This window comes from Harmonia axyridis, chromosome 4 (genome assembly GCF_914767665.1).
Source record: "Harmonia axyridis chromosome 4, icHarAxyr1.1, whole genome shotgun sequence".
Classification (NCBI taxonomy): Eukaryota; Metazoa; Arthropoda; class Insecta; order Coleoptera; family Coccinellidae; genus Harmonia; species Harmonia axyridis.
The window spans coordinates 13,034,924-13,054,403 of NC_059504.1; the positions used below are offsets into that span (position 1 = coordinate 13,034,924).

At 36.5% G+C, this 19,480-nt stretch overlaps 1 protein-coding gene across 1 annotated transcript in view; it reads right to left on the reverse strand.

The window, feature by feature from the left end:
- Positions 1 to 19,480, reverse strand: part of LOC123677600 (adenylate cyclase type 3) — a 72,140-nt gene that overhangs the window by 50,902 nt on the left and 1,758 nt on the right. Inside the window, exon 2 of the mRNA XM_045614222.1 lies at positions 9,340 to 9,939. Within this exon, the coding sequence (XP_045470178.1) occupies positions 9,340 to 9,852 (513 nt within the window). The 5' untranslated portion in view covers positions 9,853 to 9,939. The remainder of the gene's footprint in view (positions 1 to 9,339; positions 9,940 to 19,480) is intronic.

Here is a 19,480-nt window from a genome sequence, read left to right on the forward strand (position 1 = left end):
CTCTCATGAGCAGCTGTCAAATTATGAGTTTCAAAACGAGCAAATTTTTTTTCGTGCAAATATTCAGGTGAAAGCGAATGATTACTTACTATTAGAAATAATGTTCGAACATGCCTTCATCTCACGGTATAGTACATACCGACCTTGCATTATTATAAGTACAGCATGGATGTATTCTGTTACAAGTAACAGGCCAATTGAAAAGTCCCAGGTCTACCATAGCAAAACACATTTTTTGGCAAAATTCGATTTTATTATTCAACATTCCTTCGAGATCGATACAGCGATTATAGCGATCTCCCAACATTTATATACCATTTTTGTAGTACGATTTGTCTCGCTTCAAAATAGGCCTCAGTTTCATTGGCGCTAAATTTCTTTTCAGCGAGCATTCGTTTGAGGTCTGAGAACAGGAAAAAGTTGCTGGGTGCCAGATCTGACGAATACTGGAGGCAAAAGCAATTCGAAGTCCAATTCATGCAATTTTGCCATTGTTTTCATTGATTTGTGACACGGCGCTTTGTCTTGATGTAACAGCACATTTTTTTTTTCTTCAAATGGGTCCATTTTTTAACGATTTTAAACTTTAAACGATCCAATAAAGCTAAATAATGATCGATGTTGATGGTCTGGCCCTTTTGGAGGTTATAAATGAATATTATACCTTAAGCATCCCAGAATACTGATGCCATAACCTTTCCAGCTGACTGTTGTGTTTTTCCTCGCTTTGGATTCGATTCATCGTGTGCAGTCCACTCAGTTGACTGCCGATTGGACTCCGGAGTGAAATGATGGAGCCATATTTCATCTATTGTCACATATCGACGCAAAAATTCAGGTTTATTGCACTTAAACAGCTTCTAACATTACTCGGAATCATATGCCTGCGATAAGCAGTGGTGTCGGTTAGTATTTAATACTCAAAAATCGTATGGAACTTATCAATGCATACTTGTTAATGAAGAACGAAGGTAGAACCTTGAAAATTATAGAAGATTATAGCACGAAAATTTTAATTCCTTCTCCTTGTTGAGGTGAATTTTTCAAATCACTGCAAACAAAATAAATGCCCGAATGTCGAAAAATTTTCATACTTCAAGATGGTAACGTCGCTTTTGGCGTTATCAATTATCAATTTCCGAGATATAAAAGGTGGCCCTCGTATGACATGGCCGCAGGGATCCAAAATTTATAAGATCAATAATACAATTGAACCAAAATGAAATAACACAAAGATGTGTCAATATTGGTATATGCATATTGTATCTAATAGACGAAAATGAGTGGCCCATTACTTTTTAATCTACAGAGAATGTACAATTAGCTGTAGCAACATCTATGCTTTCTCTCATGTACATTTGTTAAGCATTTCCTACTGATCAAAATAAAAATAAATTATAAAAATAATTTTATAATGGCCATTTTTACCTCAAAACATCAAAAATCAACTATTATTTATTTCATCTTAAATATTTGTTACAGAATAAGCTTAATTGTGGAGTACGTATGAAGATTATTAATGAGCCAGATATTCTTAAAATTAGAGAATGAAAAAGAATAATAACCTCATTCTTGTTGAAGTCACCCAAGTCACCGAATGGCTAAAGCAAGTACCTAAACCTCCACGGAATAAATTAATTTCAGGAAGTATCTTACAATAACTCATCCACTAACTGAAAATTATAGCCCCTTTGTCAAAAACGAAGAAATATTGTAATCATCCAGTGTCCTCTTGTTTTAATTAATCTCTGTTAGTTAGAGATTGTGGACACGAGGTCGTTGAGGTAATTTTGAGGTTAATGTTGCGAGGAAAATTGAATGGAGAAGGGATTTATGTTGTTTCCGAAAGAGTTATGTTTCCATCTTCAATATTGCTATCATGGACGTAGGGGAGAGAAAAGGATTATAATTAGTTTGAGAGCAGTTTCATTCACCACTATAAGGAGCAGAATAATTAATTATGGACATGCCCCGATATATGTGGCCCACGTTATTGGTTAGAAAGTAAATATACCTGCGTAATCAATGACGTACACTAATGTCTTCAGTCTATTTTTAATGCTGATTTTCATATATTATGTTGCAGGGCTGAATATCTCAAGATCAAATTACTCAAAAATGGCGTATTATACGAGAAAATATGAGAAATACTTTTATTCGGTTGGTCAAATAATTATCTAGTGAGCGTTCAAATTAGTTTTAAGAGTTGGGTTCTTTGAATTTCTGATATTTTTATAGAATCTAATGGTAATAATTGAGAAACAGGAAAATTTGAATGAAGTTTTTTGTTGTGAGAAGATACATCATATCAATGAAAAACTTTAATCCAAAAACCATTTCCTTCGAGCATTTCAGAGATATAACTAAAAAAAAATTTTTATGAATTTTCAACAGCCTGTATCTTTCTAAGCGAGACGAATCGGGAAAAATGGTTGAAAAAAAAAGTGTTCAATTTGACCTAAGGAATCTACTGTTGTGTACAAGGCAAAGATTCGCCTTGAGTTATTGTTACTAATTATAACTGCACCTCCCTGATTTTTAGGAATTACATTGAATGAAAAATATCTAATGAAACTGCTAATTATACTAATTATATTTGTTTCATCCGAGTGATTTTGATAATAGATGAATTTAAATATTCGGTGCTCAATTATTACGAAATTCTATGTTTCATTATTTGGTAGTAATCGATTTTGCTTCGTCCATCGTGTTCGCAACAGATTAATAATCCATAAATCTGGATCATGTCAAAAAATCAAAACAATAATAATCATGAAAAATAAGGAGACCACTATATACAGTTCTGTGGTATCCAAGGGCATAATTGGCGCATGAATGGAATTGAATTAAATGCTGCACTAAATTTTTGTCGATTGTCTGCTTCAATATTTTGATGGATCTATGGTTTTGAGGACGTTTTAAACATGAAATTTTGAAGGAAGCATAAAATAATTAGTCTTCATGTCCAACTTATAGGGAATACCACTACGTGGCAGCTCAGTTCAAAATGAAATTAGATATATTTCTTCTTACAAATCACCGATTTTTATGGAGTTTTTACATAATTTCCTTAAAAAATAATCTACATGGAAGAGGGTGAATATGTTAAATTTGCTAATGAAAAATAGAAGAAAAAATTCGGTTACTTTTCGTTCTTCGCAAAAAAATGAATGATATATACTGATATATTTTTGAAATATTCGTAAGAAAAAACCTAACAGAAATAATTACAATAGAGGTAAATCTATAATTTCGTGAAAGTCTTTCTACAGTGATGCCATCTACTTATTTGCTTTGAAAAAAAAGAAAATGAATTCAATGTACAACTTCGTACACCGTATACAAAAATTTATCATCGTAGGAGCGCCAGATGAGAAATGAATGGGTATCAAAGTTTGACTGATATGCAGAAATCCATATGGTGGTAATCCCTCTTAGGGCGATAACCTTCACAGTAAATAATATTGTTTTTGTAAAAACACAACAAAATGCTGATATAATCAGACCTTTGTCTCCTATTTCAGAAGATGCCAATCCATTCCCAATTATTTCGACATCAATGGTATTACACAGAGGTTTGTCCAGAAAATCACATGTAATAACAATGTACACCAGATATCCTCTCTCCTTAATTGGAGTGTAGGAGCTAGACCACCGTCTACTCTTGTCATTAATCCCAATAGACGGACCTAACTATTCTTGCAGTTAATTAACAACTTCATCAATTAGAGCCCTGTGGTGAATGTTAGTTGTCTTCCTCTTATAGTGCACATGATTGCTCAGGTAGCTAGTGGGGCGCAGTAAAAGATTAGGATTTGTTGTCAGATATAAAATAGCAGATGCACTGAGAGTGATGAATTATATCAAGTACTAAATAGATTCAAGTACCAATATTATTTTATTGTGAATATCCGTTAATTTCAGTTTTTTTTATGTTATAAAACTGTAGGAATGCACTGATGAGAAGTTTTTGCAAGACCGTTCAATAATAATGGGACGAGTTTCACTAAGATTGTAGAATCTTTTGAATTCTGAACAGCTGCTTGCAATGCAAAGACGGAAAGGATTTCTGCATGGCATTATGACAAGAGACGAAAAATAGGTTCATTATGATAATCCTAAGCGCAGAAAATCATGGGGATATCCTGGCCATGCTTCCACGTCGATGCCGACGGCCAAATCGAATATTCACGGTTCCAAGGTCATGTTCAGTTTTTGGTGGGACGAGCTCGGCGTAGTGTATTATGAGTTGTCAAAACATTTGTGGCCGTATATCGGCAATAACACGGCGAATGTTGTCTTCCAAATGGTCAAGGGTTTGTGGCTTATCCGCATAAACCAATGACTTTACATAGCCCCACAGAAATTAGTCTATCGGTGTTAAATCACAAGATCTTGGAGGCCAACTCACAGGACCAAAACGTGAAATTAGGCGATCACCAAACGTGTCTTTCAATAAATCGATTGTGGCACGAGCTGTGTGACATGTTGCGCCGTAGCTCCTGGACATCATGGTTTTTCAATTCAGGAATGAAAAAGTTAGTAATCTTGGCTCTATACCGATCACCATTGACTGTAACATTCTGGCCATCATCGTTTTTCAAGAAGTACGGACCTATGATTCCACCAGCCCATAAAGCGCACCAAACAGTCAGTTTTTCTGGATGTAACGGTGTTTCGACATACACTTGAGGATTAACTTCACTCGAAATGCGGCAGTTTCGTTTGTTTACGTAGCCATTCAACCAGAAGTGCGCTTCATCGCTAAACAAAATAATGGACGTAGTGCGCGATACGTATTCCGCACAGAACCATTATTTTCGAAATAAAATTGCACTATTTGCAAGCGTTGTTCAGGCGTGAGTCTATTTATGATGAATTGCCAAACCAAACTGAGGATAAATCACTTGACAGCTGTTAAATCGATCGCCATCTCGAACAGTAATGCCATCTTAAAGTTATATACCTCTAAAAAAAACACCCGTTAGCTTATTATCTCAAAAACTATAGATATAATACACAAAATCTGCAGATATTCTAGATTCCGCACTCAAAAATTGATTGGAAACAATTATTTGTTTTTTTTTTGATGTTTTACCTCATAAACAAGAGCCAAATTGCTAGGAGACAACATGTGCTGTACCCTGTGGTCTTTTCAATTAGATTATTTTCTCACAGAAAAAGATTTTTAATTTTATACGTATTGTTCGAACTCGCTCCTTCGTCGCTCATTTTCGAATTTCGCATTCGTATTGGAATAGGAGCCCATTCTACAACTTGTTTTAAAATATACTATTACACAGAATTTGTTGAACTTATCAAAATAATTGTGGATTTTTGTGTACTGCATCAATTCTGATCCTTTCACATTAATAGATATAAAGAAATATTATTGGAAATGAATCGATAAAACCTTCTGGGGCCTCCAGTACAGTCCATCGACATAGCTTTTCCCAATATCCCATACCACAATCCCAATAATGAAAAATTCCGAGTGAATGAAAAGTCGCTAATCCTTGTCAGGATTAAGCCCCGTTTTACTCCCCCTCTGAAAAATTCATCGCGGTGACGGTTCACGAAAATCCTCGATTCGTAATCGATTTTACAATTCCGTCTGTGAATGAAAATAGCGAAATGCATTTATCGTGTCGACCGGAAATTAAACATTCTGATGCTATCGACTTAGTAATTACACATTCAAATGGTCTGAAAATTGCTACAACGTGGACGGCAGCCAGCCGGAGGATCTCTGTTGAATGTCCTCTGACAGCGATTCATCATTTGCACGTCGTCCATGAAAATCAATCCTTCAGGCTACTGGATTTTCATAGAGGACGTGAGAATGGGATAACTTACTGGTGGAGTATTTTTAAACGGTCAATCACCGAACAGAGTGCTCTATCAGTTGGTTATCATGTCTGCTATTATGGAAATTTGAACTAGGAATGGTCTCAACCTATAAAGCTCAACTCCACTTTGATTATGCGTATTCATTAGAGACAAAGATAATATCTTGTTGATTGAGGACGAAATATACTCATGATAAATTTGTTTTTGATGCTTTCGATAGGGGGCGCTAAGTCAGAAGTTCATTGTTTTGTTCATTTTACTCCGAAATTTCAAATGTAATGATAGGATTTTCTTAACAGAAACAGAAATTCCATCAAATTTGAATGAAAAAACCAAAATGGTCGCGAAGCGATAGCTTCAGGCGTTCTAGAGTTATGGCCGAAAGAAGATATTCTTCAACTGATGCACTGCCAAAAACCTAATTGTGTCTTTAAGTTCTGACAGAAACAGAAATCCCATCAAATTTGTATGGAAAAACCAAAATGGTCGCGAAGCGATAGCTTCAAGCGTTCTGGAGTTTTGGTCGAAAAAAGATATTCATCATCTGATGCACTGAAAAACTAAATTGTGTCTTCTTTCGGCCATAACTCCAGAATGCCTGAAGACATCGCTTTGCGACTCTTGGTTTTTTCATACAAATTTGATGGGATTTCTGTTTCTGTCAGAACTTAAAGACACAATTTGGTTTTTCGCAGTGCATCAGTTGAAGAACATCTTCTTTCGGCCATAACTTCAGAACGTCTGAAACTATCGCTTTGCGACATTCAGGTTTTTTCATGTAAATTTGATGGAATTTCTGTTTCTGTTAAGAAAATCCTTTCATTACATTTGGAATTTTGGAGTAAAATGAACAAAACAATGAACTTCTGACTTAGCGCCCCCTATCAAAAGCAGCAAAAACTAATTTATCATGAGTATATTTTGTCCTCAATCAACAAGATATTATCTTTCAGACGAGATTTAATTTGCTCAAAGATGTTGAGCCAAACTGAAGGCATTTCAATCAGTCAGATTTCTCCCTCTCACCTACCCTTGTTTGATGTCGTAAAATCGAAGTGACAATTCAAAAAGATAGAGAATTTTCCAAGGATTACAGTGATGATATTTTTTCTTCAACTTCTTATGAAACATTTTCGAGTAAAATTCATTTTTCTACTCGACTGTAGCTATTACGCACCCTAGCGGTAGAGGTATGAACTTCAAAACAATTTCCAGTGTGTTTTATTTTACACTTTAGTGGTAAACATTTTCACCGCAAGTCTTTTCGACGAGTATATCCTGTATCCTGAGATATAGCCGCTTACCTCGCTTATTTGCCCACCCTGTACATGCAATCTGTTTTTCTCTATCAACTCTACTTTTTTATATACATCAACTTATCTACCAATGTGGGTTTCATTCAGTATATTCATTTATGAGAGTTCTAAAATTTTATATACCCATTAATGTAGGTACAATGATTTATTGTCAGCCTGTAATTGAGTAAATTCCAGGTAGATCATTAAGTAGTGGAGCCATTACCTATTAGGTACTTAAACTGACTCTTTTAATCCTCTAACTCGGGTATGTAAGGGAAAAAAATCATACTTCCTCCGTTAGATATAAAGTTCGGCTTAATGAAGCAATTTGTAAAGGCTATTGATAAGAATGGGTCATGTTTTGCATATATAGGGGTAAAAATGCATGAGTTGAGCTCAAAAAAACTAAAAGCAAGGATATTTGATAGTCCTCAAATAAGGCAATTAATTAAAGATCCTGCCTCCATAAATTCAATGATTCAATGAACGAGAAGCTTGGACATCATTTGTTGCAGTTGTAGAATATTTTCTAGGCAAACATAAATCTCAAAACTATGTTGAAATGGTTAACAAGATGCTGAATAGTTTCAAATCTTTATGGCCAGTTGCACCATTTGCCTTTACATTGATTGAAATTTATTATTTTCTGATTTCTCTTAAGAAATCAGAAAGTAATCAATGTTTGAATTTTTAATCAATGTTTAGGCAAATGATGCAACTGGCCGTTAGGGTGCAATATGAGTATTAAAATACGCTATTCAAACAGCCTTTAAGACCAATTTCCAGAAAATTCAGGAGATATGAGTGAGGATTAAGGTGAAAGATTTCAACAAGATATTGATATTATGGAGTACCGCTGCGAGATAGGACATGCACATGATGGCAGATTTCTGCTGGAGTTTAAAAAGGGACCTTGAAGAATGTCGCGGAAAAGTAGCTTGCGAAGTGTTGAGTGACTATTTGATATCATCAATGTTTTTTTTTTGTTTGTAAGTACGACATAATATTGTGTATTGTATAACTAAAATAAGAGTTTCGTATCTACTTTTGTTTACTACACTTACAGATTTGAGTTGAAATAATGTAATCTATATTTCTCGAAAATTGTATATCTCAAAAATATGAGCTCCTAGGTAAAAATGATTACATTATTTGAATTCAGAACATTAAATTGATATCAAGAATCAGCTCAAAAAACCTCGGCACCAAAACAGCTATTCCTCTGTAAATTAATGAATCCTCAATTTCGCACAATCTGAATATAAATGCCAACAAATCACTATTTTTGCATTTTTGCTGTTCGGAGGCTCCAGAAAGGTCTTGAAAATCAGTTTTGTCCTGTGATAGATGGTGAAAGAAATCCCTTCGTATAACATCAGCCCGGAACCTTGGATTAATTTTCAATCTCAGATTCAGAGAGCATGTTGCTTATTAACTGCGCTGATTGTATGCTAGCATGAAATTATTGTAAGCAAACAGGAGAATACTCGATTACAACTTGGAGACAACGTTATGTGAAACACTTGTTCTGTCGATATTTAATTATAGTTGCGCAGTGTATGGTTCATGTCCTGATATTGCTACTCGAAACCGGATACAGAGTGTACAGAGGGTCTACACTAGGTTCGATTTTGGTCTGAGGAAACACGACCCTATGTCAAAAAAAAAGTTGAGCAGAAATTTTGAGAGTTTTTTTGTCCTCATAGTTGTTGATATTTTTTTACTTTCCGTAGTTTCTTTTTCTTCTGACATTTATTGCAGATAGGTTATATGTGAGGATAGCTTTGAGCTAAATGTCACCTATTTGTACTGGTTTATAGACTTTTTTCGGAATAAAGACGATTATTATTATTATCGCTTAACCATTAACCATCTTTCTATGGCAAGAAGAATATAAAAAAAAAACAATATTTCTCTGAGGTCTTTTTTAGTTTGCATTTATTTTTCTACTTTTGAAATCCACACTGCCCACAACTCGGGTAGTAGACCTATCTCATTCAACATAGAGATTAATTGAATAATCTGATGAACTAACCAATACTGGTTAGTTTATAAGTTACGTATCAGTTATATAGTTAAACGAGTAGGTATAACTTCAAGGTGCCACAATTGCATAGATTATGTGGTATTGAAAGAACTATTGAAACAATCAATCGAGTACAACATTGAAATAAACTATTCATCGACTCACCTGTTCAAACGTGTTGTAATTAATCCCTGTAGACCCATACAGTATGATACCATAGGAAGCACTGGTGCCAATGCTGAACATGACGCAGTACCTCAGCCTGAGAGGTAAGGTGATGTAGATCAGGAAGTTGAGTATCAGAACCCATTCCAAACTGTGCCTCGAGAAGAAGTAGAACTGAGCGTTGGCAAGATGCCAACAGATATGCGGTATAAGTCCCCAAAAAACACCATTATTATAGCCCTTTCTACATAGCACCAGCAGGAAGAAATGGAGCAGTAGCAGTCCTACTAATGCTGATACTTCGATGATATCTTCATCGGCAATGACGGATAGCACATTTAGACCGCTCAGAATGGATCCAATAATAAAACTTTCTAAACCCGCACGTTTTTGTCTTAGACTGAAGTTTTCGTATAGGCATTCCAAAGATGGGTCTTTGAAATAACTGAATATTAATAACCTTCTACCGGTTTTTGCTGCGGTTTGTGCTACCTTCGCACTCAGTTCTTCCATATTGATCGCTCTTGTTCGGTTTACGCAGGAATTTGTTGCTGTTTTCGGCTATTTGAAGGGGCTGTATTGTTTTTCACATATTGAATTCTGAAGCGAGAAATATATAATTAATTTTCTTTCACTCTCCATAACCTGAATGTTAAGTAGAAATCGAATAGTAAGTACAGGGTGGCAAATTTCGATGTTTTAGCACTACAACTTTCAAACAAGAGGAGATAGACAAAATCTGATACCCCATTCTAGATTTCTTTTTCTGAGAAACTAACAAGGGTAGTATTCATTTTTTGGCCTCCTTCTTTTGTTTTCGAGTTATAAGCGAAAATTAGAAAAAAGGCATTATCGAAAAACATTTATATCTCCGCTAATACTGATGATAGAGCTCTGAAATTATTATTATTATTATTATTATTATTATTATTATTAAACAAAATTACAGAGTTGAGGTACTTTAAACCTATAAACTCTAACTGAAAATTATCCATAATACAACTGTAGAGAAAGAGAAAAAAAAAACAGAGATAAGTGAAATTCACAAAAAGCTACAAAAATGATATTATCAACAACCAAAAACCTAACAATGTATACATTTCAACTACTTCTCCAGGTGTCAAATTTATTCTTGAACGCATTGACTGATACTGCTTCTACAATTTCACTGGGCAGGCCGTTCCAATGGTTAAACACCCGATTACAAAGGAAATTCTCTCGGCACCTCGTTCGAAATACTTCTCTATTCAACTTGTATCCATGTCCACGAAGTTGATTCGAATTCAATTCATACAGGTGGGACATATCGACGCCGAATAAGCCGTGCAATGCTCGATATGTAACTATCAGGTCTCCCCTCAAACGACGATCAGCAAAGGAAGAAAGACCCATCATCCGTAGCCGTTCCTGATAACAAGGGCGATTCCATCCAAAGGGAATGCGTGTGACACGACGCTGTAAGTTCTCCAGCAATGCAGCATCGCCCGTCAACCACGGATGCCAAACTGGACCGGCAAATTCAAGTATTGGTCGAATATAACTTTTATATATCTGGGAGATAGCCGCCACATTATTGCCACGAAAAACATTCTGGACAACATATATAAGACGTTTGACCTTTTTTGTGATGTGCAATACATGTTCAGTCCACGAAAGATCACTTGAAATCACCACACCCAGGTCCACATGAGATGAACATCCAACAACTTCAACGCCGTCAATGTAATAAGTCAAACCTGGATTGTTTTTACCCAAATGTAGTATTCGACACTTTGAAGGGTTTAGGGGAATCAACCATTTGTCGCACCAACAAACGACCCTGTCCAAGTCTTCCTGCAGAGTTTTATAGTTGTTGAGAGGGCAATTGAAAAATTTAATATCATCGGCAAATGAAGCACTGTCCGACTTGAACTCAACAGCTAGATCGCTCACATACACCAGAAACAGCAACGGTCCCAGAACTGAGCCCTGAGGAACGCCACTGAGCACGCATCTTGGTTCCGATCTGGCCGCACCAACTTTTACCACAAACGATCTGTCAGTTAAGAAGCTCTCAATCCACTTCAAGATCAATCCTCGGATTCCAAAGTGCTCCAGCTTGTACAGAAGCCTATTTATTGGTACCCTATCGAAGGCCCTTGCGAAATCCAGATAGACAACATCTACCGGAAGTCTATTATCCAAAGAATGGGTCCACTTGTTGAGACAGTTGAGGAGGCAGGTGATAATTGATCTTCCCCTGATGAAACCATGCTGGGTATCTGGTATGATATTATGTTCCAAAAAAAACGAAAGCATCCTGTCGTACATTAACCTTTCCAGAATCTTACATAGAATGGAAGTGAGGCTTATTGGCCTGAAATTATTCGGATCTTGCTTGTCGCCTTTTTTATGTATCGGTGATACAAGTGCACTCTTCCATGATTTCGGCAGTATACCAGAGGTCAAAGATACTGAGAAAATTTTGGATAGGGGTAGACTAAGAGACTGAGAACACTCTTTGAGCAACCTGGCAGAAAAACCGTCCGGACCAGGTGACGACGAAACATTCAGAGACCGCAGTTTCTTTTCAACCATCAAGGGATTGATGTCAATAAAAGCCAGAGAAGAATGGTTTCGAGGAGAAGCAGTTGAAGGTATAGGTGCTCCGGGCTCGGATGTGAACGCCATTGAGAAGGTATCAGCCAGAATTTCAGCTGAACACTTATGGTCATCTGCAACTAATCCATCCTTGTCCTTAACAAGCGGCAAAGATGGTACGGTATTGAAAAAACGTCGTGTGTATTTGAAGAATTTCTTCTTGTCACCCGAAGTAGCTAGATCACTCTCAAATTTGGATTTGGCCTCACGTAATCGGCTTGAAAGATGATTGGAGAATGCTCTATGCCTCCGAAAGTCACAAACCTGCCTGCCGCGAACATACCTCCGCCACAGCAATTTCTTGAACTTAATCATCCCAAAAATATGACTGTCAATCCAAGGCTTACTGTTATTGACCCTTACAGTTCGTATGAAAGTGTGGTCCTCAACAGTTCCGGTAACATATGCGTTAAATTTAATCCATCTCGACTCGCCGTCCCCAGTGCCCATCACATCATCCCAGTCTGTTTTGAAAAATATTTCATTAATACTCTGGTATCTGACAATTTTGCAAGTTTTAGTCTCGGACTTCATTTTAGAGGAAAGAAAAAATTGTATTTTTGCTGATAAAACCAAGTGATCTGATTTTCCCAGTGGCGGATGGTATTCAAGTTCCGAAAGTAAATTCACATCATTTGTAAGGATTAGATCTGGTGTTGTAGGTTCTTGGTTTACTCTGTAACGGGTGGGTTGGTCAACTAACTGGTGTAAATTGGATTGGTTCAACATTTCGGTGTATGGAATCGAAGGAGAGTTCGCTGAGGGCGAACGAGATATTGGCCATATTCTAATGTCGCCGAGATTGAAGTCTCCAGCTAATAAAACATGTTTATGTAGGTTAGATAAGTTCGTCAGATGCTCACACAGGTCTTTGTCATATATGGAAGGTCGTGGACGATATATGCAGCCAACACACAAGGCGAAGCCAGATGATTCTATATTCAAAAAGATATTATCGATGCCTGGAGTATTGAGTGAATGTTTAGAGATTTTAAACGAATTAGCAATGGAGTCATGGACATATATACATACCCCAGCATAACCTGGAGTAGTAATACTATCGCAACGGTATATGGTGTAATCAGGTATGTGAGCAACTATATCAGGCTTTTCTGGATGCAGCCACGTTTCCGTGATCATTATGAGAGAAGGCTTATGATATTCGACCAGTAAAAGAAGCTCATTGAACTTTGCAGTTAGGGAAGCTAGGTTTGAATATAATACTGGCCACACATTCAAAGGTAATACTAGTTTTTTGAAGAAGAATCCTCTGATACAATTGTAGGAACACCCCTGATATATTTTATGGTGAGGTTGACCTCTCCAGCTCGGCGTCTTCTCTCAAGCACAGCGCGTAGGTCCTGTAGCTGCTTTGCTTGCATAGGGGTTTTATCATCAGTAATGCTGAATTTGCGCCAATCAGGCATACTAGCGATAACTCTTTTGTTCTTCAGGATTCTCGTGACTATTAGTGGATTATTAAAGGATAACCTGAGAATTCTTGGACGGTCACTCAGCGAAGTTCCTATTCTTGAGATGGAAGTGCGTTGTAAATTTGCGTCGGGACATATACAATCAAGCACCTGAGAAACAAGACTCACATCTACATCGGGGCTTGCTTCAGGAACTCCGCGTATCAACAGGCTGTGGGATCTACGTAAGCGTTCGAGCATTTCAGACGGTTCCACATTAGGAGACACAGAAAGTCCTGCGGTGGGTTGTATCCTCGAAGACTCGATTGCTGATATTCTAAAGGCAGCCGAATCTACCGCTTCCGCAAGGCCTCTGTGAGATTCCGCCAAACTCAGCACCTGGGAAGTGCAGGACTGGACCTTAGCATCGTGCTCGCTGATTGACCGGGAATGACTCACAAGTACGTCATCATGACGCCGCAAATCATCCGAATGCTTAACCAAAATTGATCTACACTCGGATAAATCTGCTTGCAGTGCCATCTGAGTGGATTTAATAGAAGATATATCATTGGATATATCGTCGAGTTTGGCCATAAGGGCGGCAAACTGATCACAACTAAGCGACGATGCAGTCGAGGGATGCAAGTTTCCTGGCATGGCCGATGTACCAGGGCGCTGAGAAGGCGATGAGACCGAACCGCTACGAAGTAAGCGGCCCTCATTTACACAATAGCCACAAGTCCACTTCGCATCGATCAGGCCCAACTCGCTCGGTGACAAATTGAGACAATCAAAATGAAATGCTTTTTTGCATTTGAAACAATTAGCAAATCGAGTGGAGGTCGTCTGCTTCGAGCATATATGACATTTAGTCATCTTCCTCAAACTATTGCGACACGGTGGAATGGAAAAAGGAGAGACAAGCTTCACTCTCTTGGGCCGTTAAGAGAGACTCACACAGACTAGGTAGGCCACGGAAGGGGAATAGGGCAAACAATTGGGTTAAGGATCAAGTTGTTATGTCCAGGAATTTAAATAAGTCGCGATGGAAATTACGAAGCTGTAGACGCACTGTATTCCTGCCCACCAGATGTACAAACCGCTCTCGAGGTAGTACAAGTACTGGGAGTATTTGAGTTTCGAGTATTGTAAAATGTGGTGCCGTGTTCGCTCACAATATCGACTGTTACGCGCAACTGGTGGGGAAATCGACGCAAGCGTCAAACGTATGATGATAAACAAAGAATGTAATAGCAGAAACTAATAAAAAAATTATATACAATATCATCAAAACCAAACAATATCCTTCAAAAATTATTGTTGACCTCCTACCTTCAGATAAAATCAGGCACAACACGAAAATTTGATCTGGAAAAGATAAGTAATCTACGGAGAAAATTTGTCTTGATTATCGAGCCACTCGTAATACGTGTTAACACTCTCTCAGTTGAAGTTAGATTAAAATATTATACAGGCACTTTTTCATGTAGAATCCAGTGGCGGGTTTGTCTTTTCAAAAGAGACTTTAATTACGAAGCTATGACCAAAGTTATGTTTTTCAAATGAGAACACTCGATTTCTGTGCCATTTTTTGAAAGCTTAATTTTTCCTGATTTCAAAAATATATAACATCGTATGGTTTGTATCAAAATGAATAAAAGAAAATGGTCGAAAACCTTTTTTTATCTGAGAGTCCCAATATTTCTATGGTTTCAACGGTTGATAAGCACAGAAAAATTGAGCTTTCTATAACAAGAGCAGTGTCCTTCTGTCAATCTGATTATTTCTATGCTTTTTACTCATTTCTACAAAATTCGAAAGACCATTTTGAAGAGACAAGCACGCCACTGGATTCTACGTAAAAAAAGGGCCTGTATAATGTTTCAATCATCAGTATTAGCGGAGATATAAATGTTTTTTGATATCGCCATTTTTCCAATTTTTGCTTACAACTCGAAAACAAGAGAAGGTTGCCAAAAATGAATACTCTACCCTTGTTAGTTTCTCAGAAAAATAGATCTAGAATAGGGGAAATCAGATTTTGTCTATCTCCACTGGTTCAAACGTTTTAGTGCTAAAACATCGAAATTTGCCCACCCTGTACAGTGAACTCTGAGGATTGAAAATAATTCGAGTTATAAAAAATTTCGAGTTAACGAGAGTCGACTGTATTAACTATCGAAATGGATTGACTGAATAAAGAGTGTCACGAGATCGTGAAAAGTAAGACCAATTTCGATGTATCCCTTCTTATTTCAGTGAAGTAACTGCATCAATGTTTTATTCTTCAATTCAAAAAGACAGAATTGTGTGTGACATATTTCATGAAATTAGAAAATGAAATCAATTTCAATTATAGCTAGATTAGGTACCTATATAGATTTTTTTTCAATTTTTTAGCAACCGAAGAAAGTGTTTTTGATATTGTTATTTTGTTTTAAAGTTATATTTTTTATGCTTTCTTTTTCTCAATTATAGTTTAAGTTTTGAAAATATTTTTTTCTACTTTTTTATTTCAATTCTTCTTATTTTTCATTAAATTTTTTCTATATTGGTATTTCATTATTTTGTCGAATTCATCCTTTTTGATGTTATATTTTAAAGTTTTCCATATATTCCGTTTTGATCATGCATCATCATGCATGTAACGCAATCATTTTATCCTTGTATTCGAACCTATTCTGAAGAATTTGAAAAACCTTTGATCGTAATCAGGGGGCCCCAGATTTGCTTTTCGCTGTGGGCCCTCATTTGTCTTAATCCGCCACTGGAAGAACTTATAGTAAAGTATGAGTACTGATAACTATAAGTTATAACCTTTCGTCGTATGACGAAACCATTTTTGTTGATTCAAAAAAAATAATGCAATTATGATTTATTTTCATTCATATTTTCAAGGAAAAATCCTAGTCAAATGTCCTAAGCCTACATTATCTAAAGTAGGTTTATTGGGAAAATATCGGAAAACAATCAGCTCACACTTCGTTCGAAACTAACAGGATCATTCAAGCCTGGTTTCCCCATCAGGAAGAAAAGATTTATCGAGTGAACCATGAAGGATTAGACGAAATCCACGTAAATCGTGTAGAAAGCGATAAGGGTTCGAGTTACTCCAACACATATATCAGCAAGTAGCACGCTATGATTATACCTCACCGTTGAATTCGCTGCCACCAGTCCTGGTGGGAATTTTATTATAAGCGTCATCTTCTAATTACGTCAGGAATATTCAACATCCCCTGCTCAAATTCGATATTTCCTTCGGCCGATCTTCTTTTGTATTCTGTTAACTTTATTTTCATATAGCCTGATCATCGATCGTTTTTGTCTCGACTCATTAATTCCTTAAGAATCAATTTTTAATAATAGATTTCATTCTGAATAGTCCGCTATCTGAACAGCTGTCACTTTTGAAGCTGTCATCTGTTGACATTTGTCTTTTATTTTTGCATAGAGTAATGAACATAGAGCCATAGAGGGAGTATACGCAATTTTTACATGTACCCAACATGGTAAGATCACGTTGTCGGATTGTGATATATTTTCAAATCCACAATTTTACTATATCGTTATGAATGTATATTATATTGAATGAAATATATTTATTTGAGTGATTCCCGATTAAATATGCAAATTTGAATATTTGGAATTCGATATTTTTCCCAATTGTTAAATTTATAATAAGCAGAATATTCATTATTTTCTGTATTTACCTGCTGAAATCCAAGATTTTGCAACTTTTGCTCTCCTAGTGTCATCGGTTGTTTCACGTCGTTTGGCGCGCTTGAAGTTTGGGTTCTGAATTTCTGATATATTCATATATTAATTTCAATATATTTTAAGTTCATATGAAACGACAATTCACTATGGGCTATAAGAAGTACGTTCTTTGTGCAAAACTCGCGAATTGAGTGGAATATCGTATCACTGATATGTTTTCATTTCCGCGCGCTTCATGTCAAATTTCATAGTTCATGTTGGAAACATAATTTGCTTACTGAAAATGACATATGCTCCCTCTATCTATGTTTATTACTCTGAGGATGGAATACAATCAGTATAAATCTATTGGAGATGATTCCCAAATATAAGGGGCATATAGCGATTCTGGTACACCGTAGAATTCGAAAAATCATCGCTTGATGAAGTATATGTCCTGGTTGAAGAAACCCTCTCAATTTCGGAGCAGATTTGGTTTTATATACTTGAATATTGAAGGGATTTCTAACAGTAGAAGTGATATATAGTTTTTCATCCTTAATGACATCTTCTTCTTCAAAATAAAATAAACATGCATGGATCTCTCTCTGAATATACTTGTTTTTTTTTAATATCAAAATGAAACCTCTTCACAAATATTTACCCACTTGAATAATGCATAAACCAATAAAGAACCTATTTTTGAAGAAACATCTAAAAGGATAAATGTCTATACCTCAAACAGTCATACCTTACAACGTATGTTAATCCCCTGTTTCCTCTATATCCAACTCCAGACGTGAAGGGATCTCCGACACAGTTTTCACACATAAACAATTAAGCTTACGATTACAAGAAAATTAGGTAAACAGAAGACCATTCATCCGAAGCAATTCACTCGTAACAGCCCATAATATTCCCTTGGCTTCTCTACTAATTTCATGTAAACGCGTCTTCATTGTTCAGAGCGCAGGTAAACGGCGAATCGACTGTGTAAGAGTTTGGAAACGGATACCGGAAGCTGGGAAAATGATTGATGTTTTCCTTTGCGGATATATGAGGATTCAGATGGAAATTTTTCTGAAATATATTCTTCTAAGTTGAAAATTTTATGAAAGTCGAAAGCTTTTGAGCGCTCATTCATTCATGCGCCAATTACACCCTTGTAGAACAAATAATTATGTATAGGGAACAGGCCAATTGAAAAATCCCCGGTCTACCGTAGTAAACACATTTGTTTTTGCAGAATTCGATTTTATTATTCAACATCTTGCCTTCGAGGGCGATACAGCGATTTTAGCGATCTTCCAACTTTTCCATACCATTTTTGTAGGACAATTTGTCTTTCGCTTCTAAATAGGCTTCAGTTTTGGCGATCACTTCTTCATTGGCACCAAATTTCTTTCCAGCGAGCATTCTTTTGAAGTCTGAGAACAGAAAAAAGTAGCTGGGGGCCAGATCTGGCGAATACGGTGCATGCAGAAGCAATTCGAAGACCAATTCATGCAATTTTGCCATTGTTTTCATTTATTTGGGACACGGCGCATTGTATTGATGGAACAGCACTTTTTTTTTTTCAAATGGGGCCCTTTTTTAACGATTTCATTCTTCAAACGATCCGATACCGCTATATGATAATCGCTGTTGATGGTATGACTCTTTTGAAGGTAATCAATGAATATTATACCTTGCGCATCCCAGAATACTGATGCCATAAGCTTGCCAGCTGCATGTTATGACAGTCCACTCAGCTGACTGTCGATTGGACTCCGGAGTAAAATTATGGAGCCATGTTTCATCCATTTTCACATATCGACGCAAAAATTCAGGTTTATTGCACTTGAACAGGTTCAAACACTGCTATGAATCATTAACACGTTGTGCTTTTGATCGGTTGTGAGCTCATGCGGCACCCATTCTGCACACAGCTTTCTCATGTACAAATATTTGTGAATTATATGATATACATGTTCAGATTATATCTTTACAATGTCTACTATCTCGATCAACTTCACTTTACAGTCGTTCAAATTTATTTTTTGAACTTTTTTTATTTCTTCGACGGTTTGACAGCCTGTTTTGGTTATAAACAGAATACAGAATAAAAGATAAGCCCTCAAAAGCTTTCAACTTCAGTTTTGATTCTTCACATCACTAACTTATCCCAGCATCTGAAATTTCTGTACCAGTTTCACTATTGCCGGCCGAGAAGGTACTTCCCGATCACATAAAAGTGCTTTAGTTTGACTGCAAAATGTTCACCATTTTCGTAGTGAATTTTAACAATTAAAATGCGTTGTTGAAGGGTGTATCGTTTCATTTATAGTGATGATGGCGTAGTTTTTATTTGTCAAATGTCAAAAGATGACAGTTCAAAAGTGAGAGCT